Source organism: Oratosquilla oratoria, chromosome 33 (genome assembly GCF_046742065.1).
Source record: "Oratosquilla oratoria isolate Oo_2021 chromosome 33, ASM4674206v1, whole genome shotgun sequence".
Classification (NCBI taxonomy): Eukaryota; Metazoa; Arthropoda; class Malacostraca; order Stomatopoda; family Squillidae; genus Oratosquilla; species Oratosquilla oratoria.
Window position 1 is genome coordinate 4,099,308 of NC_134809.1, and position 25,047 is coordinate 4,124,354.

The window sequence follows — 25,047 nt, forward strand, 5'->3', positions numbered from 1 at the left end:
AGAGATAGAGAGAGAGAGAGAGAGAGAGGGGGGGAGACAAGATACAGAGACAAGAGAGGATGAAGGGAAAGGAGAGAGAAGATACAAGAAATGAGGATGAGGAGAAAGGAGAAAGGAGAAAGAAGAGACAAGAGAGGAAAACGAGGAGAAAGGAGAGACAAGTGAGGAGGATGAGGAGAAAGGAGAAAGAAGAGACAAGAGAGGAGGAGGACGAGGAGAAAGAAGGAAGAGAAGAAAGAGAAGAAAGGAGAGATATAAAGGAGAGAGGAGGAGGAGAAGGAGGAAGGGAGAGTGAGGATGGGAGAAAGCAATTGAGGCATCATGTAAGATATGGATAGCAATGCGTTCTCTATAATATAATTTTCAATGGAAACCTAGAAAACGACCATGAAAAACACTTGTTCAACCTTGTAAAGCTAACGAGAGTCCAAACTTGTTTAGAATACCATATTCTGAAAATTCAAATTCTTCTTTAGGAAACAACATTCCTGAAAAGATCCGGAAGCCATTTTTTTTTCTGTACGTAATTGTTCGGTCACGTTCGTTCGTTCGCTCGGTCGAAAACCACTATAAGCGTGATCGATCGCTTCCGAAATATGACGAATTCACACACACAAAGTCAACCTAACGAAGTCAACACTCTCCTAACGGACAAAACCAACCCATCCTTGCGAGTTGATGTCACATAATATCACCCAAAGACAAATGACAACATTGGTGATGACAACACGTTCCTAAATGGCCGTGTTTCCAACATGTTGTCAACAACTTACGAGGACCAGATTCCATACTGGGAATATAAAAGGATGTTACAAACATGTTGTCAACACCCAGATTCAATAATGGCAATGACAACTGTGCTTCCAACATGTTGTCAACAACTTACGAGGACCAGATTCCATAATGGGAATATAAAAGGATGTTACAAACATGTTGACAACACCCAGATTCAATAATGGCAATGACAACTGTGCTTCCAACATGTTGTCAATACTCTGGCGAAGACAGAATCCACAATAGGAATAACAGGTGTGTTATCGACATCCTGGAGAGGACAAAAGGTTCCTGAATGGGAGCGGCGCAGCTGTGTTACCAACATATTGTCAACATATTATTGTGGACAATGACGAGCAGACCTAACGACGATGAAGAATCAAAATTAACAGGAACGTCTGAACTGTCAGTATGATGTAGGCAATTTATTTGAATCTATTTAACTAATAATTAAATCATTTCACTTATTTCATCTTGCTTTACTTCAGTTCATATCAGACCATTCTTTTCAACTGAATGAAAATGTATGTCTTGGGAGGAAAAAAATACAAAAAACACATTTTCTTTTTAAAAAGTGAAGACTTTTTTTTTTTACCAGAAACCGAACACCATAAAAAATAACGGTCGTACACTTCGACAGAAAACGGCCGTTAAACGCCGTTAACTCGGGTCCTCGAGTTTCAAATTTTCAGATCGTAGAACGATTAGCCCCACTCGACGTACGTTACAGATATTTTTAAACCTAAAAAAGTTATGTACGCAGCAAAGAACAATAGCAACAACAAAAAAGGAATGAAACAAACAAGAAATTACAGTTAATAAAAATATAATAATAATAATAATAAAATAATAATAGTAAAATAATAAGATTAATAGTTATACATACCTCGATAATCCTACAACTCCCCACTCCCACGAGGGAAATCCCTACCTAGTTGAGGACCCCTATTCTTGAAGACTGTCGAGACCTAAAGCGGAGACCGCCAACCAAGAGTCCTGACAGTGCCCAGACGTGTTCTGCAAGTCCTCAAGTCGACGTGCGGGATCACAACTATTATCAGGCATACATCGCGCATGTGCTCAGTATGTTTTATGGTACCAGATAACCTAAGTAACAGACAAGGTTTACAACCATGCCTCAGGAGTGAGGCAACTAGTCTTAGTATCGAGAACTTCAGCTTTCATTCATTTTCAAACACTCACCAGACGATGTTATCCAGTTTGCTGGATATCCGTCAAAATGCGGATCACAAAAGCAAAGACATAACCTTTGCCTTGTGTCCTCAAGAGAGCCATCGGGGCAGAACAGAATTGCAACAGGTCCGCTACTTGCATTGAAATCCCTTGATCAACTTCAGAACAACTACACCAACCTAACTTAATCAAACCCACCCTTCTTTAATATGCTGACATTTAAATAAACAAACAAATAAATAAACAAAAATGAAAATAAAAATAAAATAAAAACCACGTCACTCGAAGTGCAATAGGAAGATATCCGTAGAATATAAAACCGGGGACAGGACCCGTCGCGAGAGAATTCCCCGTCTCCAAATACGGAATGCCAAGACGGCACTGTGCCTGGGTGGTTGAGATAGGAATCTCGCCTCTCCCGACGTTCTTCGGGTGTCATTCAAGCCGGGACACGTGAGAAACGACCAACACGTGGAGACGCCTTTATGGCTCTTGGCACGTGTAGGCACACGTGTGCCAAAATATACACTCACACACACACACACATTCATACACGCACACTCATATTGTGTACACACTACACACACACTGGATTCCTAACCCTTGTTATTCTCAACCTCATTACTGCAGTGAGATATAGTTCTTCCTACAAAAGGAATACATTATTAACAGTTTAAAAATCAAAAGGAAACAAAACCCAGACCATACAGAAAATTACACCCTACAGTATATTCACAATGTTGGTCACACACACACACACAGACACGTTCACTCATCACACATTGTCTAGTTCTTTACCACAGAGAGACCAAGCGAGACCATCCCAACGAAAGACCACCCAAGAGAACCTAAGCGTCATGCAAAGACGCCCCACCGGCCCCTAGTCACACTATCTCGTCTCTGAAGAAGAAGAAACGTGGGTTCTCCACTACATACATGTGGTTCATGACGTCAAAGAGGAATGCTCCATCGCCGAGCGCCGCGCAGGACAGTCCGCCACCACCGTCGCTCTCAAACGTCCGGACCTGAGGGAAGGAAAGGAAGAATAACAATGAGATAAACTCGCGAGCAAAGGAAAGCAGTTCACACAATACGTGCGCCTCCATGTATACGTTAGACATGGGCGCTACAACGTTAACTTTATTTCATTTTGTCCACTACGTGATTTACTTTCCTATGCACTAATTACCTTACAACCACGTCTTGAACAAGACAAAGAAAAAAAGTCAAGAAAAAATAACTCCAATTTTTATTATGGGAAGAAAATTTTACTTTGTACATATAATGAAGGCAGAGCTGAAACCTTCCAAACTATCGATAGGATTTAGGAGTTTAGTAAAACTGACACTCAAATTTCTTTTAACAGTCTGAGATGTAAATAGCAAGAGTCGGGCTAACATACGTACATAAACACACACATACATACACACCACACACATACATACACACCACACACACATATTACATCCCGGCCCTAAACAAAAATTTTCGATCAACTGTACCAAATAAAATTCGGGTAGTTTGGAAAACAGGGAACGAAACTCTAGTGGATTAAAAATTCCTAACGAGTATCGGGTACACAGAGCCCACTCGCTCGGACATACGTACATCCACGTGTACGGTGTATATGTAAGCATGTACGTGTGTACATGCGCGAACGTTTGCACACACACGCGCTGTTGTGTTAAACTAAACATCGAATATTCAATTGACAGGACATATGAATATAAATTCAATTGTCATGATTACACTATTTCGACATTTTGATCTACTCTTACTGTCAGCAGATTATTTTCATCAACCGAGGATCACGAGACGGAGTTGGATCAACAGTAATAACGATAACAATAATAACAACAATAATAATCTATATACCAAGATTTTTTCCCCCTCGTAAAGGAGGTAGCCAAATCAAAGGCACTTATCTACTCCCACCCTTTCCACTCCCCTTCACCACCCATCCCTCCCTCCTATCTTGGCTCCTCCTGGATGACGGGTCATCCCTGAATCCCACCCTTGGGTCAGGAGCAATAAAGCAAGACACGGTACGGCCACAGCAGGGCCGCTTCACTTAATCGGCGACCCCCCCCTTTCTTCCTTCCTTGCATAACAGTATCATCCATATCCCCTGCCTTCTTCCTTCCTTGCTCAACAGACATTCCCCTCTTGCTCAACGCTTCCTTCACTCCATCCATCCATCTCATCCTCGGTCGCCCCCCTCAAGTTCACTCCCGCACCTATGCCTTCCACCTCTTTTACTAATCTTTCATTAATCATTCCTTCCAGGTGTCCAAACCATCCCAATAATCTCCCATAAGCCCTATCTGCCATCTCCTGCTCTCCTCACTTCCTTGTTTCTCATTTTATCCAAACGTTACCTTACTTCTCAGACACTTTCCCTCTCAGCCTCTCTTAAATCTCAATTCTCTGCCCCCATACAATGCCGTCGGCACAACCACCCTCTCATACAATCTCATCTTTGCATCCATTCTCAGATGCCTATTTCTCATAACACTTTTTAATCCCCCAAGGGATATACTTATTCCTCTCAATCTACAATTTACCTCCAATCCTTCCTTTCCTGTCATATGCGACCCCAAATACCTAAAGCTATCCACTTCTTCCAGCCTCTCTCCTTTTTGACTTACTTCCAGCTCACTGCCATTATCTATCCTTGTACATCTCATCACCTTGCTCTTATCCACATTTATCTTCAACTTCCTTCTATCGCATACATTCCCAAACTCCACCACTCCCTTAATCCCTCAATAACTGGCTCATCACCTACTTTTCTCCATTTTTTCAAATCATCTCCAGTCCCCTGCCCCGCACCAACCCATTCATGTACACATTGAACAACCATGGCAACATGACACATCCCTGACGCAGTACTACCTTTACCCCAAACCACTCACTCACTCTCTCCATTTTCCATTCTAACACAGATTTAACTATTCTCGTAAAAACCCTCTACTGCCCACAGTATTCCCTCAAATCCAATATCTGAAAAAAACACGCACAGCGTCACCAAATAACTGTCTCATCTCCTAATTTTCGCAAAAAGTTTAATCGTCTCCAGTCCCTTGACCATCACCCTCGCCTTTACCTCCCGCACCACTACATCTATGTACACATGGAACAGTTATGGCGATATGACACATCTCTGTCGAAGTCCCACCTGTACCCCAAACCACTCACTCTCTAAGTTTCCCATTCTAACACAGGCTATACCACTACTGTAGCTCTCCCCCAATCCCATATATCTGAAAAGTGTCTTACTGTCTACCCTGACATACGCCCTTTCCAAATCTATAAAGGCCAAAAAAATATCCTTACATTTTCCTAAAACTTTCTTAATATCTGCCTTACCACAACAAAATGATCCACGCAACCCCTACCTTTCCAAAACCCACACTGTTCCTCACCAATTGCTACATCTGTTCCACTCCAATTAAAACACTCTTACAAGCTTTCCCAACTATACTCAACAAAACTATCCCTCTGAAACTACTACACTTGCATGTCCCTTTTTCCCTTGTAAAGCTGAACTATACAGGTACTCCTCCAGTCTTTCGGCACTCCATCCTCCCAAAGACATACATTAAACCTCACCAACCAGTCCACTATTACTGTACTTCCCTTCTTCACTCAGCATGACACCCATCTAGCCCAGGTGCCTTACCTGATCTCATTATTTTCAGAGCCACTTATAACTCACTTTTTCTTATTTCTCCTCTATTTTCCTCTTCCATCACCGTAATTTTCTTAAGTTTCCCATTCAACGGCCCTTTAAAATACTCCCACCATCTTCTCTCTACCACCTCCTCCGTTAGGATGTCCATCTGCTCATTTTACCTTCACTTCTCTACTTGACTCATCTCCCTGTCCTCTCTTGATTTCCTTCCAAAATTTTTTTTTATCGTTTTCACAATTTTCTTTCACACTCCTCCCCCATTTTACATCTGCCTTTTTTTTTCCCTCCTTTATCATTTGTTTAGCTTCTATTCTTTCTTTATACTTCTCATTTTCTCTCGTCCTACTTTGTAACTAGTCACTGAATGCTCGCTTCTTCTCTTCTACTACCTTCTTCACTTCATCATCCCACCACTCACTACCCTTCCTTCTATTCCCTTTCTGGTCCACATACCATCTTTGCACACTTCCTCGTTGAACCCCCCCCCCCCCAATTTCTCTTCCACACCTACGTCTATTCTATCCTTCATCACCTCCCACACTTCTCTCAGCGTCTCCTCCTACTTCTGATCTTTTTCCTTCTCATTTAAACATTTTTCTCTAAGCATCTCTCTAATGTTAAAAATAATAGTAATGATAATAATGATATAGTAGTAATAATGAAATAATAATAACAACAGCAACAATTCTAGAGTATAGTGAGTAACTACTTTCAGGGAATCAAAATATGCAAGTTAGATAAAAAAAATATATATAAAATAAAATAACGATAATAAGTAACAGAATAAAATAGAATTACAATACTGGAATCAACTGCCATCCGAAACTTACGCCTTCGGACAATATCTTGTGCTCAATGTATGATACGAACACAGTGATCGTACGGAGATGAACGTGGAACGGGTACGGTCAAGTGGTACCAGGGTAAGTGGAAAAATGGTACTCTATCCGCAGCTACTGGTGACTACCACATGGCCCGGCAGACCGAACACAAAGGGCAAAGGTGACGGTTCGGCAAAACGTGGGATAAGGACAGGAGAGCGATACATATTAGTCGAAGGTGGGGGAGGAGGAGGAGGAGTAAAGACGAGATGAGGAGGATAAAGAGGAGGAAGCTTGGTGGAGTAAGGTGATCTCGCCATAATGAGGGGACAGGAGGACGGGGACGTGGAGGCGAAGGAGAGGAAGCGGAGGAGGGGCAGGAGCTGTTGGTGGTAGGAGGATGTAGTGGTGATGGTATAAAGACGAAGAGGTGATGGTGGTGGTTGTGATAAGAGCAGAAGGAGGTGGCAATGGTGGAGGTGGAGGAAGAGGTAGGGGTGGAAGTGGAGGAGGTAGTGGTGGAGGTGGAGGAGGGAGTGGTGGAGGCGGGGGCGAGGTGGTGGGGGGGAGAAGGAGCTGTAGCTGGTAAGAGCAGGAGGAAGAGGAGGAGGAAGATAAGGTGGTGGTGAGGAGGAGGAAGGGTACGAGGAAACCTTAATAGAAGAGATGATATCCAAAGGGAGATGATACACAGAAGGAGGAAGAGATGAAATCTGACGGGCAGGGATCAAGAAGAGGAAAGGAGGAGGAGGAGGAGGAGGAGGAGGAGTAGTACGAATATGGGCAAGGGGAGTAGGAAAAAGAGGAAGAAATTAGAAATACGAAAAATATAAAAACGGGATACATAAGGATGAGATTGTGGACTACGAGTGGCAAGGGTAGCAAGTAGGAACAAAATGAAGAAATAAAAACGAAGAGGAAGAGGAGGAGGAGGAGGGGGTGGAAACTGAAGGTAATGACCAGAGACAGATGAAACGAGTTCCAGTGAATGCGGTTGGGGTGGATGGAGGGTGGGCTAGCTAGATCTTTGACCCTGTAAAAACGGGTCTCCCCGTTCTATTCCGCTTGGCTGCCGCTCAGTGATTTAAATCAACCGACGGAGGTCAACGCACTTCACCATCTTACTCCAGCGAACACCAGAGGAGTCACCAGCTGCCGTCAGGTGGTTTTATTCAGCTGGGAGATGCCTTGTTCAGGGATAAGGAGAGATGGTATGAAATAACTAGTTAAGACAAAATTAAGAATAAGTGATGCATTAAAACGCTTCTTTTAACATCCAGGATAACAAAGGGTAACCATCTTTGAGTTCACGGTGTACATGTGTGTATGTATACATGTGTATATATATATGTATATATATATATGTATATATATATATATATATATATATATATATATATCCATAGTCGGAATAAAAGGAAACTTAGAAAAAAGTATAAATTCTATATTTCAGCCAATAGCTTTATACTTTCATCTACATTTCCTTTTATTCCGACTGTGGGTTCTCCGTGATTATAATTTTACAAATGTCCTACTACATTTTGTCCAAGTGAGATATATATATATATATATATATATATATATATATATATATATATATATATATATATATATTTATATATATATATATATATGACGAAGGCACTCTCCCTAACTGACGAACAGAGAAATTCCATCCAATGGGAACGTGACAGCTGCTCGCACCATCTTCGAGGAACTACAAGTTTTTCGAAAATTTTTAACCCTTTACATCGCATCCAGAGGGTTTCCCACAACTGAATAAAATCTCCCGGCGACAGGGAGAATAAGAGTACAAGTCGAGCGAGGTATTTAAATATCCCTCGTAATGTCCAGTTGGACAAGGCAACTCGTTAGTAAGTACCACACAGTTGTGGGTCATTACACAGAGCAAAACTCGAAACCAAAGCCCCCAAATACGACAATCATACCCTACGTATTGTTCATTTAAACCTTGACACGCTTTACTGGACTCTCGAAAAGCATATGACACAATGAAATGTTCCACAAAATTATATATTGGTCACCGGATTGAAACGGGCACAGATTATTTTAATCTTCTACCTGATGTCAGATGATTTTAATCAATTTCGAGGACCATCTGGGCAGACTTTCGCACCAAGCCCAGGAATCACTCTAGCTATTTTATTCTTGGGGTCAAACGAGTTTCTGGATTTTAAAGCGTCGTTGAAATATAACTCAATGATCACTTTAGGATTGTATATATAATTTGCTGGCTGAGCGGGTTAGGGCGTCATTACTTGCGGCGAAGGTCGAGAGGATGGTGGTTCGGGCCCTGCCACCGGCGAAGTTGGACCAAGGGCATGGTTCATTAAAGTTCAAAACACAAAGTCCTATGTAAGGGGCACCGAACTAACTTCTCGATAGGGGGGTTGTTTGTGACGTTCAACCACATCATATATATATATATATATACATATATACATATATATATATATATTGCACTGAAGATATAATATACGAAAGCGCTTTGCTTCGTTATATTTTTTCAAGTGGTCTACTTTGCATATTATGTCAACTAAAGGCCATTCCTTTCAGATCAAAGGCTTCATCCAGTTGTAAGACAAACGAAATTATTCCAACTCCAAAGGGGGCGGATCCCCAATCTAGTAAGGGTTCTCAAGGGGCCTTGCAAAGGGTTAATCGCGACAATGAGATGACCCTGAAGAGCAGAATGGGGGACACAGGGGGCGGAAGGCGGGAGACCCCCCCCCCCCGGCTCTTTTGTGAAAACTTGGAGTCCGTTCAGGACCAAATCTGTGCCATAACTTCTCCACAACAATGGCGGAGGTGGTTGGGAGGATGGGGGAGGCGACTAATTAGGAGATGCTGAAGATGGGGGACGTGAGTAGGGGGGGGAGTTAATAAGGAGTGGTACAAGAGGCTAGGAGTGAAATGGAAGCTGGAGGAACGGGGGAATTAAACGAGGCCAAAGGGGATGATGACACAGAAGAGGAAGAAGAAGCGGAAGAGGGTGATGAAGAGAAGGAAGAGGAGAATGAGGAGGAAGAAGATGAAGAAGAAGCGGAAGACGAGGCAGAGGAAGGAGAAAGAGGAAGAAGAGGATGAGGAAGAAGAAGATGAGGAAGAAGAGGATGAGGAAAAAGAGGATGAGGAAGAAGAGGATGGGGAAGAAGAGGATGGGGAAGAAGAGGATGGGGAAGAAGAGGATGGGGAAGAAGAGGAGGAAGTGAGACTAGACTCTAAATAAGGGAAATGGAGTGACATCCAAATGTAAAAGAAATGGAGGGGGAAGGGATAGAGGTGAGGGAGGGAGGGAGGAGGTGGGGATAACGCAGAAAAGAAGACGAAAGGAAAAGGGTGAAACAGAGAGAGGAAAGGGGGAGAAGCAAACTTTGGAAGAAATTAAGTGAAGTCGATCCAAACTCAAATATCTAATAAATACTTCCCATGAAATTGAATATTCAATAAATATGCACTACACTAATTGGGCGACCCAGGGGTAGCATCACTCGTATCCATCCCATTACGTATTCATCTATTGTAAGCACTTTCATAGGTTTTGAGAATCATAATCGGGTCTTGCCATACGCCTGGTTCTGAACTGAACACATGAACTGAATTTATATCATTTTGCGTAAACTGTCATTTCATTATCCACTCTTGTAGGTACAGACGGGGTGATGAGGGAGGCTACACTGAAGGAAAACGTGTTGCATAAAATGTGAAGGAAGGTCACGAAAACAATGAATTTATTCAAGAGAGAAGAGTACATGTTGAGTGTGTATGTTAAGACACATCATTACCCACAAATCAGGTCATATACGAGCTCTAAACTCTCCTCCGGGAGGGTATTAGCCATCGATGACGAGTCCCATCACGTGATCCAAGACCGTGGTGAATCACTAGATAAGAACTTAATGATCAAACGAAGCATTAAATTCGCCCACGTTATCCATACTGATTTTTCTTCAATACTGTGTATGTATTTGTGTGGGCGCGTGTTTCCAAGCGGCCCCAATGTAATATGAAGAGAACCAGGGGGGGAGAGAGCGAAAAAAATTGATAAACGAAAAGGGGACGAATGAAATAACAAGACAATTGATGATTAATAGATATGAAGGCGTTGTTGAAATGAAAGAGAGGGGGACGAAAGAAGAGAAGAAGAAAAGGGACGAGAAGAGAAGCGGGGAGGCAGACTAACGAGGGCGAGGGAAGAAAGAGAACGATAAAACGAGAAAGAAGGAAGAAGAAAATGAAGAGAAAGAGACGAAAAGGAAGGAATATTGGATGGGAAACGGAGGGGAGGGGAAGGAATGAAAGGAGAGCGGAAAAGAAAGAGGAACAGGAACGAGATATCCGGAGACAGAAGGGAGATAAAGAACAGGATGGAGACCAACAGGAGGAGAGGGAGAGGGGAGAGGAGAGGGAGGGAGAGGGGAGAGGAGAGGGGAGAGGAGAGGGAGGGGGGAAAGAGAGGAGGGGAGGGGGAAAAGAGAGGAGGGGGAGGGGGAAAAGAGAGGAGGGGGAGGGGGAAAAGAGAGGAGGGGGAGGGGGAAAAGAGAGGAGGGGGAGGGGGAAAAGAGAGGAGGGGGAGGGGGAAAAGAGAGGAGGGGGAGGGGGAAAGAGAGGAGGGGAGGGGGAAAAGAGAGGAGAGGGGCAAAATATAGATATAGCTAAGATAGAGAGGGAGAGGAAAGAGAATATTTGAGATGTACAAATAAACACACACACACACACACACACAGAGAGAGGGAGAGAGAGAGAGAGAGAGAGAGAGAGAGAGAGAGAGAGAGAGAGAGAGAGAGAGAGAGAGAGAGGTTAGTAAGATGGACAAATAAATACAAAGATAGAGAGATAGGGGAGCGTGATGAAGGGGAAGAAGGGGTTATCGAGACAGACAACTAGGGAAATAGAGGAAAAAGGGGGTTGAGAGAGGAGAAAGAGGGACGATCAATAGACAAAGAAATAGAGAGAGGGAGAGAGGAAACGGGGGATTGGGACACAGGAAAAGAGGGGTGGTTAAAGAGACGGACAAATAAATATACAGATAGAGAGCGAGAGGAAATCTGTGATTGGGAGAGGGAAAGAGAGGAGGCCGGTACCAAGAGAGAAGAAAAAATAGATATAGACAGGAAGGGAGGGGAAAGAGGGGGGGAGGGGTTATAGACAACTAAAGACATAGATAAAATAGATAGAGATTGGGAGAGAGTAGAGAGGGGGGGGGGGACTGAGCTGACCATGAGGAGAATCCCAATCTGGGAGAGGGAAATCCCGAGCGGTGAAGGAGGGGAAAACAAATTGGGAATGGGAGTGAGGGAGGCACGGAAAACTAGTCCGTGTGCTGGGGGGATGGGGGGCTAAGATGGAGTGCGCCCAGGGAGGGGAACTAGGAGGCAAAGGAGGCGATTATGGAGGAGGGGAGTTGGGGGGGGGGTTATATATGGAGGAAGCGAGTGAGTGGGGGAATACTCTGAAACGAGGAGGAACCGAAATGATCGTGCTAGGAAATATAGAAGCCGAAGGAATGGATCTAGGAAATGGGTGTAGAAATCTAGAATGATGGCGGGTGAAGAGAATATTCTAAGACAGTTTTTCTAAACCATTTTCGAACCTGGTAACATACCCGGTACTCAGGATTTGGTAGTTCACGACCATTTTACAAGAGGTAACAACTAAAACTGCCTCATTGATACATGAATAAATCAAGTCATGCAGTATGTTGTCAGCAATTTCATACAGCAACTAATAATAATGAACGAGTGGCACCAGCAAGGAGTGAGGGAACATAAAAATGAGACTGCAAGAGACCATGAGGCCTATACTTGACAGTTCCATGTACATTACCATCTGTCATCCATCCTTAAAGAGAAAGAAACAGACCCACTTTTATTCAAATGCGGAAAATGGTTCAACGGAAAAAAAAAAATATATATATATATATATATATATAAAATGTCCACATCCTTAGTACATTTTTGCTATAATGTCGCCGAATTTCATCACCACCCCAAATCAGAGAGCAGTCCTTAAAATGAAATAATAATAATAATAATAATAATAATAATAATAGTAATAATAGCGGTATTAGTAATAATTCAAACTTTAGCACGCCTTCGGAAATGCAGTCTGTTTTTAGCGTCTTTCTGATGATACAAATCCTAAAACGTAGTGAAGGTATTTCCTAAGATCCCTAGACCAAGAAAAGCAAGATATTCAGAATGAAACATCGACCTTTGTACAAAATACAATCCTACAGAATATACAATCAAGGCAACACTTCCTTAAGTACCATGAATTAAATTAACTACAACGTTACCCTCTTAAGCAAATCATGCGAATTGAGAAAAGAGGAATTCAGAGATACAGCTAAGCGAACAGGGTAATACAGCTGCACAGAAGGTGAAGAATCAAAGAGGGAGGGGAGGGGATCTAGAAAAATTGGAAAATCACTAAAAACGAGAATACTAGGGACGAAGAAAATTGTGAACAAGGGGAGAGAAGGGGAATAAGCCAGTGGGGGGATGGGGGGGGGGCACTTGGGGGGAGGGGGAGGGGGAAGGGGGGAAGTTGGTAACATTAAGACACGAAAAAGGATCGTAACACTGGAGGGGGAAAAGAAAGGTGGTGGTGGATTAGAGGTGAAAATAATAAAACGAAGAAAAAAACCAAGATGAAAGGGACGTAGAAAAATATCTGGTGGAGGTGGAGGAGGAAGAAGATGAAGAGGAAGAGGGAGGATGTGGAGGAGGAAGAGGGAGGAGGAAGAGGGAGGAAGAGGAAGGAGGAGGGAAGAGGGGGAGGAGTAGGAGGATGTGGAGGAGAAAGAACGGGAAGAAGAGGGGAGGAGGAAAGAAGAGGAAGAGGAAGGAGGAAGAGGAAGAGGAAGGAGGAAGAGGAAGGAGGAAGAGGAAGAGGAAGAGGAAGAGGAAGAGGAAGAGGAAGAGGAAGGAGGAGGAGTAGGAGTAGGTATGGACAAGCAATCCGAAGGTCACACTCCAAGAGGATCCCGGTTAAGAGAAACCCGGGCGGGCGGGCGAGAGAAAGTGACCGAAACGGTGACCCCTGGGTCAACAACGAGGCGGGAGGATGGAGTGCACCCCCCAACACGCTTTAATAAAATCGCCTGCCGCCGACGCCCCTCAGGAACGAGATGGAACCCGAGGAACCAGAGGAACGAAGAAATTCCCTAACACCATTGGTAACGATAAGAGGTAGGGGGGGGTCAATATCTGGATACAGCATTAGTATGCTTAATATCTGGATTGTCAGCAATATTATGCTTATCACTAAAACACGTCTTCCCCAACTAGAGTGGCTCTCCGTGGTGTGCAATTGATTCCCAGATGAGTCATGGTTGGATTTGCCAAGGGGGGGGGGGCGGAGAGGAGGAAGACTAGAAGGGGGAGTGGGAGGAGGAGAAGGAAGAGGGAGGGATAATTGAGCTTCCGAGAGAACGGAGGAGGAGCTGAAGGAAGAAAAAAAAAGATGAAAAGAGAGAGAAAGCAGGTCACGTTTAAATAGACAGTGGGAGGAGAAGAAAGGCATATAAGGAAGAGAGGGAAAGGACCACGCGGGGGGAGGGTGGGGGGTGGGGTCAAAGTGGGCGTTGCCCCACCCTGAGAAACGGACCAGGATACCCAGTGACATAAGGTGGACGGAGAGAAATCATGAATCCGGGAAGAAACGGAAAGAGAAAATGGGCGCGGCCGAGAGAGAGAGAGAGAGAGAGAGAGAGAGAGAGAGAGAGAGAGAGAGAGAGAGAGAGAGAGAGAGAGAGAGAGAGAGAAAGAGAGAGAGAGAGGGGGGAAGGGAGAGAGGGAGAGAGTGGGGGGAAAGGGAGAGAGGGAGAGTGGGGGAAAAGGGAAAGGGTGAGAATGTGGGGAAAGGGAAATGGGAGGGAGGAAGAGAGAAGAGGAAGGAAGGGAGGGAGGGAGAGAGAAGAGAGAGGGAGGGGTGAGATAGTAATAGAGAGAGAGGGAGGGGCGAGATAGTGATAGAGAATGAATAAGAAGAGAGGAGCCTGAGGAAACCTGGTAGCCAAGGCATTAAGGTGGAAGGGCATGGAATACTGAGCAGGCCAAGATGAAGGCTTCCAACCCCCCCCCCCTCCAAGACGAAATGTGGGCAGAGGAAGAGAGAAAACAGGGCTGGAGAGACGACCTGCATCGAGAAACAGGCGGTCGGGAAAGATGGAGGAAAAGACGAGAGAAACGACGAAGGAAAGGGAAAGGGGGGGGGAAAGAACAGGAGAAAGGCAAAGAGGGGGAAAAGGCGAAGGAAAGTGAAACATGGGAGAAAAGGCGAAGGAAAGAAAGATGGGGGAAAGGAAAAGGGGGAAAAGATGAGAAAGGGGAAAATTGGGGGGAAAGGGAAAGATGAGGAAAAGACGTGTGGAAAGGGAAAGAGGGGGAAAAGACGGAAGAGAGGGAAGGACGGCGAAAAGACGTGTGGAAAGGGAATGACGGCGAAAAGACGTGTGTGGAAAGGGAAGGACGGCGAAAAGACGTGTGGAAAGGGAAGGACGGCGAAAAGGCGTAAAAGAGGGAAAGATGGTGGGTGAAAAGACGGAAGAGAGGGAAAGCGGGGAGGGGGAATTACGGGCGAAAGGGGAAATGGAAGAAAAGACAGAAAAAGAGGTAAGAGTGAAAAAAGACGGGAGAGAGAGAGAGAGAGGGAGGGAAAGACGGAGAAAAGACGGGATAGAGGTAAACCGATGGGAAAGACGGGGAAAGGGGAACGAAAGGTAATTTATGGGAAAGAGAAACGAGAGGTCATGAGGGGGATATGGAAACGAAACGAACAGAAAAAAGAAGAAATGGAAATGTGAAGATAGGGAGGAACAAGAGATGAGATGATTGGGAAAAGAGGAGAAAGACAATGAGGAAAAAGAAGAAAAAATGAAATGAGAAGGAAAACAAACGAGAATTGAGGAAATTGGAAAAAGTGTGAACATTTGGAAAAGGGATTAATGAAAAAAAGGAAGGGAGGGGGAAGTTAAAGGAAAGGAAGGGGAAACGGAGAGAAGAGATGGGAAACTACACAGAAGGTAAGGAAGGTAAACGTAAACAGGAGAAAGGGAGACGTGGAAAGTGAAAGGAAGGAAAAAGGAACTGAAATAAAATGAAAATGAGAACGAGAAGAGGGTGACAAAAAGAAGAGAAAGTGTGTGTGTGTGTCCTTTGACTCGGACACCGCTTTACACACACACAATCACACACACAAGCTTTAAACATGCGCGTATCCAAAGTACAAAAGCAAAAACGAACCTTTTCCGATTCAAACCAGATTGGCATAAATTAATTGTACCTGCATAGTCTTGTCCATGCGCGGGTTCCAAGCCTGTTTTTTCCCGATGTAGTGTACCCCAGCAATGTACAGTGTGTGTGTGTGTGTGTATAAGAGAGGGGGAAAGATAGATAAATAGATAGGTAGATAGATAGTTGATAGATAAATAAATAGAGAATGTACAGTGAGTCTGGCATTGGATCACGTGCTGAACTGGTGGCTAACAGCTAATTTCGATGCCTCCCTCTCCTCACAGCCACCCACCACAGGGAGGTTTGGGTGGAGAACGGTGACGTAACAATGGAACAGTCACGCATTGGACACTCTCAAAGTTAAACACTTACAAACACTTCACATTGTCAATCATTTAAATTACGCTTTCCCCGATATTATTAGCCTACTACAACCATTAACGGCAGATGACGCGTACCCTACTTCCTGGGTAAGCGCGTTGGTAGATTCGATCGAAATTACCAGCCTCTTACTTTGAAAAAAAAAAAAAAAAAAAAAAGTCAGTGCTCTAGACAATCGTTTGCCAATCATCGTTAATCCACGAACGATCATCGTTGAACGATTATATAGCAACGCGCAAAACGTACATTTAACTCACTAATATTGCTATCATTCAATCGACAGCGAAAAAATGATACACAACTTTACTCGCTTTCCGCTATGGTGTTCAGGAATAAGTTAATTAAGAGGGAGAATAATACAATTACAACAGATTCATGAAGGTACGAAAAACGTTTCTTTAAACAATCAAAGATTAGCTATATACAAATTATTGACATGTACATACATATACCAAGGGCTTTTTCCCCCTTATTAGGGAGGTAGCCAAAGTCAAAGACATAAATCCACACCCACCTAATTCATCCCCACATACTCTAATAGAGGTGTTCAAGTGGATCAAAGGCTTTAACAAGGTTGATGCAAACAAGGTCATCATATCAAAACAACAGGGCAGGACTCGTAGCAATGGATTTAAACTGGACAAATTTAGATTTAAGAGGGAAATAGGCACGAATTGGTTTACTAACAGGGTGGTCAACGAATGGAATAGACTTAGAAACCACGTAGTGAGCGCTGAAACTATCAGTTGTTTTAAGAAACGATTAGACAATTTTATGGATGAGGATGACAGGTAGTGATGGATACGGAACTGCCTGGTGTAGGCCTTATGGTCTCTTGCAGTCTCCTTCATTCTTATGTTCTTATTCCATTCCCTCTCTTTTTCCTTGGTTCCAAAGAGAAAGAAAAATTGTAGAATAAAATTGAATAGAAGGTAAGAAATAATAATAAAAAAATCAAACTGAGCTATTTCATTCACCCCCACGACCCCCCTCCCCCCGACCACCTCTGTAGCGCACGGATGAAAAACAAGACAAGAAGAAGCTTATTTGGAAGCCGAGCAAGTTTCCAATCAGTCTAACCTTGTTAAGGATTGGTCACACTGGCCGGCCTTGCATAGCCCGGGATGCAGACGCACCACGGGGGTCGGCAGTGGCAACAAGGAAAAGTCTTGCGGTTGGCTCCTTCCTTCCTTAGAGACAGAGACAGAGAGAGAGAGAGAGAGAGAGAGAGAGAGAGAGAGAGAGAGAGAGAGAGAGAGAGAGAGAGAGAGAGAGAGAGAGAGAGAGAGAGAGAAAGGGAAGAAGAAGAAGAAAAGAGAGAGGAAAGAAGAAGGATAGAGAGAGAGAGGAAAGAAGAAGGATAGAGAGAGAGAGGAAAGAAGAAGGATAGAGAGAGAGAGGAAAGAAGAAGGATAGAGAGAGAGAGGAAAGAAGAAGGATAGAGAGAGAGAGGAAAGAAGAAGGATAGAGAGAGAGAGGAAAGAAGAAGGATAGAGAGAGAGAGGAAAGAAGAAGGATAGAGAGAGAGAGGAAAGAAGGAGAGAGAGAGGAAAGAAGAAGGATAGAGAGAGAGAGGAAAGAAGGAGAGAGAGAGAGGAAAGAAGAAGGATAGAGAGAGAGAGGAAAGAAGAAGGATAGAGAGAGAGAGGAAAGAAGAAGGATAGAGAAAGAGAGGGAGGAAAGAAGAAGGATTGAGAGAGAGAGGAAAGAAGAAGGATAGAGAGAGAGAGAGAGGAAAGAAGAAGGATAGAGAGAGAGAGAGAGGAAAGAAGAAGGATAGAGAGAGAGAGAGAGAGGAAAGAAGAAGGATAGAGAGAGAGGAAAGAAGAAGGACAGAGAGAGAGGGGAAAGAAGAAGGATAGAGAGAGAGAGAGAGAGGAAAGAAGAAGGATAGAGAGAGAGGAAAGAAGAAGGACAGAGAGAGAGGGGAAAGAAGAAGGAGAGAGAGAGAGAGAGAGAGAGAGAGAGAGAGAGAGAGAGAGAGAGAGAGAGAGAGAGAGAGAGAGAGAGAGAGAGAGGGGGGAGAGAAGAGGAGAGATGGAGAGAGGAAGGGAGGGGAGAGGAGAGAGGTAGAGACAGGCAGCTATTCAAAACCAGGATTCAATCCCCACGCCGGATTTAAATCCCAATAAAATATCTTTTTATGATCCTTTAACTGTGTACTTGTTTGGTCCTTTAAAAAGCATGAAACATTTATCAGACCTACTGCCGCATATGCCAACCTGAAATTTCGTGCGCGCACAGGCTAGTGTATTTATATAATGCCTAGCAAAGGAAAGTAACCGCACCGGTTGAGTCTACCTTTGTTCAGCTACTATAACTAGTTATGAATGCGCTCTTGGTTTTAGCCTGGGGGTATCAGCTTCAACGTTATTCATTGTTAGGAATAGGTGGGGTTGGAATGAGAGTGAGTGCATGTATTTTTTACTTGGCTACCTCCCTGATAAGGTGGAAAAAAGCCATTGGTATATAAATAGACAAGATTTTTTTAGCATCTCTCCTATCCAAGAGTATATGTCAATTTAGAATAATACATTTAATGACTTGAACGTTTTTTCTCTCTAATTTCTTCCGAAATTGGGAAAAAGTCCTTTTAATTTATCTTTTCTGGTGCGTGTGTGTTTATCTAATGCAGTGGTTCCCTTGGGGATACGAAACCTTGAACCTGGGGGGGGGGTTACCAGACCTGATACCCAGTGCAAAGATACTGTATATTTACCATGAAAAATCAATGTACATTCACTGTATCCTACTAATTGACATTTCTAATTTGAAAAAGTGCCTTTGCTCTGTACTGTAATATATCTAATAATTTCTCAGCAATGTTTGTATCACAAATATTTTCATATGTTTGCATCGCATGTATATTGGATGGAGGTACGAGAATTTGGGGTGGATAATCAATGATCTAATGGTATCTAGAAAATTACAATATATAGGAAAGAATCAACAGTCGTAGATTCTCTCTTACAAATTACAATTTCTAATTTCAAAATCGTTACATCCCTATTTTCCAGTTACTAAATTCAATTAGAATTAGAATTACTAATTCATCTCTACCGATAGCTAAACTACTTCACATCCTTTACATACCTCGCTCATCCCATCACTAATCAAGATATCTCCTGTCAATGTAAGCCACACCCTTTAGTGACCTGAACACTGTGTGTGTGTGTGTGTGTGTGTGTGCGCGCGCGCGAGATATTCACCATGGTCTTGGATCACGTGTTGGACTCGTGATCGAAAGCTATTTCCCTCCCGAGAGCTCAGAGCTCGCATACGAGTTTGACCGATCTATGGGTAATGCTGTGACCTTACACGCACACCCAACTCCATGCCCACAAGAGTTGGAGTAACGACTCGCAGCGCAGCGATGCTGCAATTATTTCAGCACTGGGCGGGATTCGAGCACGGACCGCCGCAGTGGCGGCCGGGAACTCTACCGCTGCGCCATCGAGTCGTGTGCGCTTATTCTCATGCATTTCTGAGGTGACCGACCGAATATTCTACCCCTCAGGTTTTGGTTCCATCCTGTCAAACATCAAACCTCAGGTCAATGCTCTAGTGAGGTGAGGAATGAGGTCGAAGCAGTTCAATGCAGGTCATGTTAAATTATATATATATATATATATATATATATATATATATATATATATATATATATATATATATATAATCAAATTAAGAATAAATATATATATATATATATATAATCAAATTAAGAATAAATATATATATATATATATATATATATATATATATATATATATATCAAATTAAGAATAAAAAATACAATAAATATAGAATAAAAAAAAATACAATAAAATATATTTAAAACATACACTGTTTCTTTTACATTCTAGGAATAGTTTGCAAGCACTGCACTGCGTATACATCCAACAGGAAGGCACGAGAATTTAGTATAAAAAAAAAATCAACTATTTATTGCTTCGGGTCACGCTCCAACCGTACTCTAGTCAAAATACTCCCGTCCAGTACATATACGGTCATACCGGAAACAAATGATATTCAACTTACCGGTAGATGCACTACCGGTCTACCGTTGCGAGTAAATGCACCCCCATCAAGCCCAGCGAGGAGCGGATGTTGGGATTCTATGTGCATGTGTTGTTGCTGTGCACGTATGTGTACATTCTATCAGCAGGAAAGCAATGCTATGTTGTGATGGCCTATACATAGGAAAGTGAGCGTAACGTGTGTGTGTGTGTGTGTGTGTGTGTGTGTGTGTGTGTGTGTGCGCGCGTGTGCGTGTGAGTAGTGTCTGACCGTACGTGTTTATGTATGTGCGTGTAATGTGTGTGTACGTGCATATGTTATGAATATTACATGAACGTTATGCACTGTATATGGACGGCATGGTTTTTAAATTGGTGCATAGCGTGCGTTCTCAAGTGTGTGTGTGTGTGTGTGCGCGTGCGTGTGTGTGCGCATTTACACATGAAAGCAAACATAGGTAATTTGTGTATGTACTGCTCTGCGTGAAAATATATCTCAATTTTCTGGTTCGCAAATATGACCCCTATTCAGAATTACTCGAAGGCCTCTTTCCAAATACACACTTGTCACCCACCAAGGTTGACAGGTGTTAAAACAAGAAAAAATATATAAATTAAAAGTTTACCAACTATATCCACCATGCACCAAAGTCAACACTCGTCTTAAACTTACCCACGTCACAAGAGGGCTCATCATGAAGTCGCTAACAATTTTGGCTGCCATTGTTCCGGAAGGCAAGATAGAACCGTTAATATTAGCGCAAGTGTCAATTCACTTTGGTAAAGCGAAATTCACATTTTAGAAGAAAACACAACAGCCACATGATGACACTCTACGCATCGTCGACAAATCTCATCGCGGAATTTTAACTGTTATCTCTAAAGTGCAGATGCGGGCGAATTTCAACCGAACTTCACATCTTCACTTATAATTCACCAGAGGCCGAGCGTACACCCTCACGGCTCAACAGTCAAGCGAATACTAACATGTTACGAGCGCGGAGGAATGGATGAGGAAACTAGTCGTGTTCGCGCGGAGGAATACATGCCATTGATTTTACTAAATACACATAAGTTTTCTACTTTTTTATGCCCACAATATTTTATTTTAATAATTTGTAGTAACCCAGAGTATTATGGGCCAATTCAATTAATTTCAAGAGAAATTTGGAGTTCTTCCTACAAACCATGTGAAAATAAAAAAGTAGTGCCTAGATACTACTATATAGAGAACCAGTGCTCCAGGTACAATGTCATTTTTTATTGAATTGTTATATCTAAGATATATATACATTAAAAAACAACATTTAAAATTGAAACTAACAACAATCGAATTCATTTAAAAGTTTACTTTGTGTTTAGTGGCCCAGATCTTCGTGTCCTGTCACCAGCAATTTACTGTTGCAATTCAGGCGGGAATTCTGGCTAGTGTTACAACGAATAGTAAGCAAACATTCACACACACCTTCCATACACGTGGACTTACACCTGCGCACGCACATTGGCACAAACAAGATACGCATTCCTTCATATACTACATTTCACGTAACACGTGTTATGTGTACTATGTATGTGCGTGTATTTGGAAATACGACACACGCTCGTTCTTAGTAAGTATTCGTTCGTTTTTTTTAAACTAATGATTCACGTTCAATTCCAGCTGAATGAAATTATTATGGTGACAGCTAAAATGAACGAGAAGTTCCGGTAGAAACAGAAGCAGATGAAATTCGACTAGATATATCTAGTCGAATTTCATCTGCTTCCGTTTCTTATGAGCCAATATTACATACATACCAAACTAGGTTGCAACCATACTGTATAAGAATTTGAGGCTTGGTATGATAAATAATTGGAGAAAAAAGAAAGACAGGACCCTACGACCATTGTTCCTTAGGCAAATACAATTAGTTTAATACAAACAATTTAAAACGTTTTTTTTTCTCCTTAGTAATATTTTTGAAATATGTAGCCTCTACCGGGTCCCCAAATTCAACTAAGATCCGTCATGGTTTTGCAATAGTGTTCATTAAAAACCTAACCACACCTGCATACATGAATATATACATACGTACATGCATACATGCATACACACATTCATACGTACACACATGCATGCATACATACATATATATATATATATATACATATATATATATACATAAATACATACACACATGCATACATATATGGATATATACATATATACATACATAGATACATTCACACAAACATGTATACATACATTCACACATACATACATACATACACACATACACACACATATCAAAAGGCCCTTTCCTTTTATACAGCCAAGGCATACGCCCACCCTTTCACCCAGACCGCATCCATTCAAATCCATTTTTCCATCTGTCTCTGCTCCTTGTGGATGAAGGGTCATCCCTGTATCCCGCCTACTGCCCTGGGTCAGAAGCAATGCAGCAAGACACAGCTACTCCACCGGTTCATTGCATAGCGATTTCCCCAATCATCCACTCAAGAACTTACAGATCAAACAATAAAAAAAATCCATTCGGGTTTTGTCAATTTTACATCCTTCCACAACCACCCTCCACTCTCACCTAGCTCTTGCCCTCTCCCTTCGGTGCTCGACAGACGGGACCAAATGCGCGTGTGGGGAGAAATCTTCACATGAGCAAAGTTGGGGTTCAGAACCACAGCAGGCGTCCAAGGTCTCATGTGACCTCACCTGACCTGTAGTCAGTTGGCTCAAGTGTGCTACATGTAACGATGAGATGAATGGGAAGAAACGTGCCAAGACTAGGGATGGCTATGTCCTGTGTATTTACATCCCAATGGATTTTTTTCCCCACCTTACCAGGGTAGCTGTAGCTGTCCGGAAGTGCTGAACGAGAGAATTTATGGAGCTACTGTATAGCAGCTAACGGGACTGGATTAGTTTTTTTTTTTTTTTATCAACTCTAACTTGTCATTTCATACCTAAGTCCATGTAAGATCCTGTCCTCACATAAAAAAATATATATGGTTTCATGACATATGTTTTATAACATATATATATATATATATTTTTTTTTGCTTTTTACTCTACTTATATGAAATGGTTTTTTTAGGATTAGATTACTATTACCATTTGTTTTTATAGGAAAACAATATACTTTTAAACACCACATTTTATTACATATCTCAGATAAATTTCATACAAATTCTAATCTGCCCCAAGGATGAGTTGACTTTAGGATGAAATATCCATGATATGCAGTTCTGAGGACCATTTGTCCTACAGTCAATTTATCTACCCTACTAAATGGGTGAGGGGTGGGTGGGTGCCTTGGCTGGTCATCCGTTACCCCTTAAAAGAAAGAAAATTATATTCTGGTGTGTGCTTATGTTAAATAAATATAAAAACAGGATATTATGTACCATTTGTTTCATGTCATATTTGCAAATAAGCATTTTTTTTTGTATTGGCTACTAATTAAAGAAAGGGTATCTTAATCTAATATGTGTTTATCATTTGTGTTATCAGGAATATGAATTTTGCATTCTGAATATTTTTTCCTTGTCCACATAAAGTTGTGTGTGTGCAGGGGAAGGGGGATCAGGAAGTATGCGATACTGTTGACGGAAAAGGAAAACGATAGTAAAGAAAACGGAAACCACCGCTCTAAAAATGCAGATAACACACTCAGACACACACGAAGATAAAAAAAAAAGGTGCAAACTGGGACACACTATGATTCATTACTCATGGGAGGTCATGGGTCAGGTCAACCTTTGGGCCATTTATTCTCAGTCCTAACCTAACCTCAGTCAATCAATCAATCAGGCATTTCAAGTCCACTGCTGACCAAAGGCATTCTATCATACCATTCTATGATTGCCCCAACCACTGCCACGTTACTCCTGCAATCGAACCTAATATAACCTTATCTGACCTAACCCCACCTAACTTAACCCAACTTATCACAAGAGTGATGTTTTGTATATCTTGTAACTTGATAAGGAACGTAAGATTTGTTTGATTGCTTTTGTTAGTCTAGACATGGACTTAGGTTATACATGCGATGGTGAAGATATGGTGGCCATTGTGACTGGACTCCAGCGGAAGAAAAATCTAGCTGGGCTATTCGTGAAGAACAAAATCCAATCTCAGAGTTCCCATATGAACACCCCCCCCCCAAAAAAAAAAAAAAAAAATCCCACATGAAAAATCCCCCCCCCCACTCCCAACTACAGAGGGTAATGAATGAAAATATGAATCCTATAACCAAACAAGGAACCTCCACCTCATCTTTGCTCATGTGAAGAATCTTCTTCACGCTTGTGTCTTGATCGGACGCGTGCTGGTTTCGCATTCGTTTAGTATGTGGGTTCGAATCCCGCCCTCCTCTCCGATTCCCAACAGTGACTGGTACCTGCCCCAACAATACAGGCGCTTTGGGCAAAGGTGACGGCTTCGGCCGCAGCAAGATCGGGGGGAGAGATTTTTTTTATATGATTAAACGAATCTTCAAATTGTAAACACACACACACACACACACACACACACACACACACACACACACACACATACATATATATATATATATATATATATATATATATATACATACATATATATATGTATATGGGTGTGCCGATTTTTTTTTTTTTTTTTTTGTCGATGCCAATGCCGATTCCTATTCACTCTTAGTTGCCGATGCCGATTCCACTTTATATAATTACGGTATATCAGTTTTTAATATTAAGTGATTAAACTATGATTTTTACTTGCTTTATAATCTATGTAGATTTACACACGCCACTTGTTGAGCTATTGGATGCTAATGATTGAATGAACTTTAATGAAGTGCTTATTGATTGACCACTTTATGATTATCAATCTATGATTATATTATTTCCTATCGGTTGAAAATGAAGTTGAA

General features: G+C 42.2%; 1 protein-coding gene across 13 annotated transcripts in view; it reads right to left on the bottom strand.

Moving 5' to 3' along the window:
• Girdin (protein girdin) overlaps positions 1–21,118 on the bottom strand; it is a 328,484-nt gene extending 307,366 nt beyond the window's left edge. For all 13 annotated transcript variants that reach the window (XM_076172492.1, XM_076172481.1, XM_076172489.1 and 10 more), the window contains exons 1-2: positions 20,814–21,118; positions 2,905–2,993 (exon numbers count right to left, since the gene is read on the bottom strand). In XM_076172492.1, coding sequence (XP_076028607.1) covers positions 2,905–2,993; positions 20,814–20,864 — 140 coding nt within the window. In that variant the 5' untranslated portion in view covers positions 20,865–21,118. The remainder of the gene's footprint in view (positions 1–2,904; positions 2,994–20,813) is intronic.
• Positions 21,119–25,047: the final 3,929 nt, after the last annotated feature.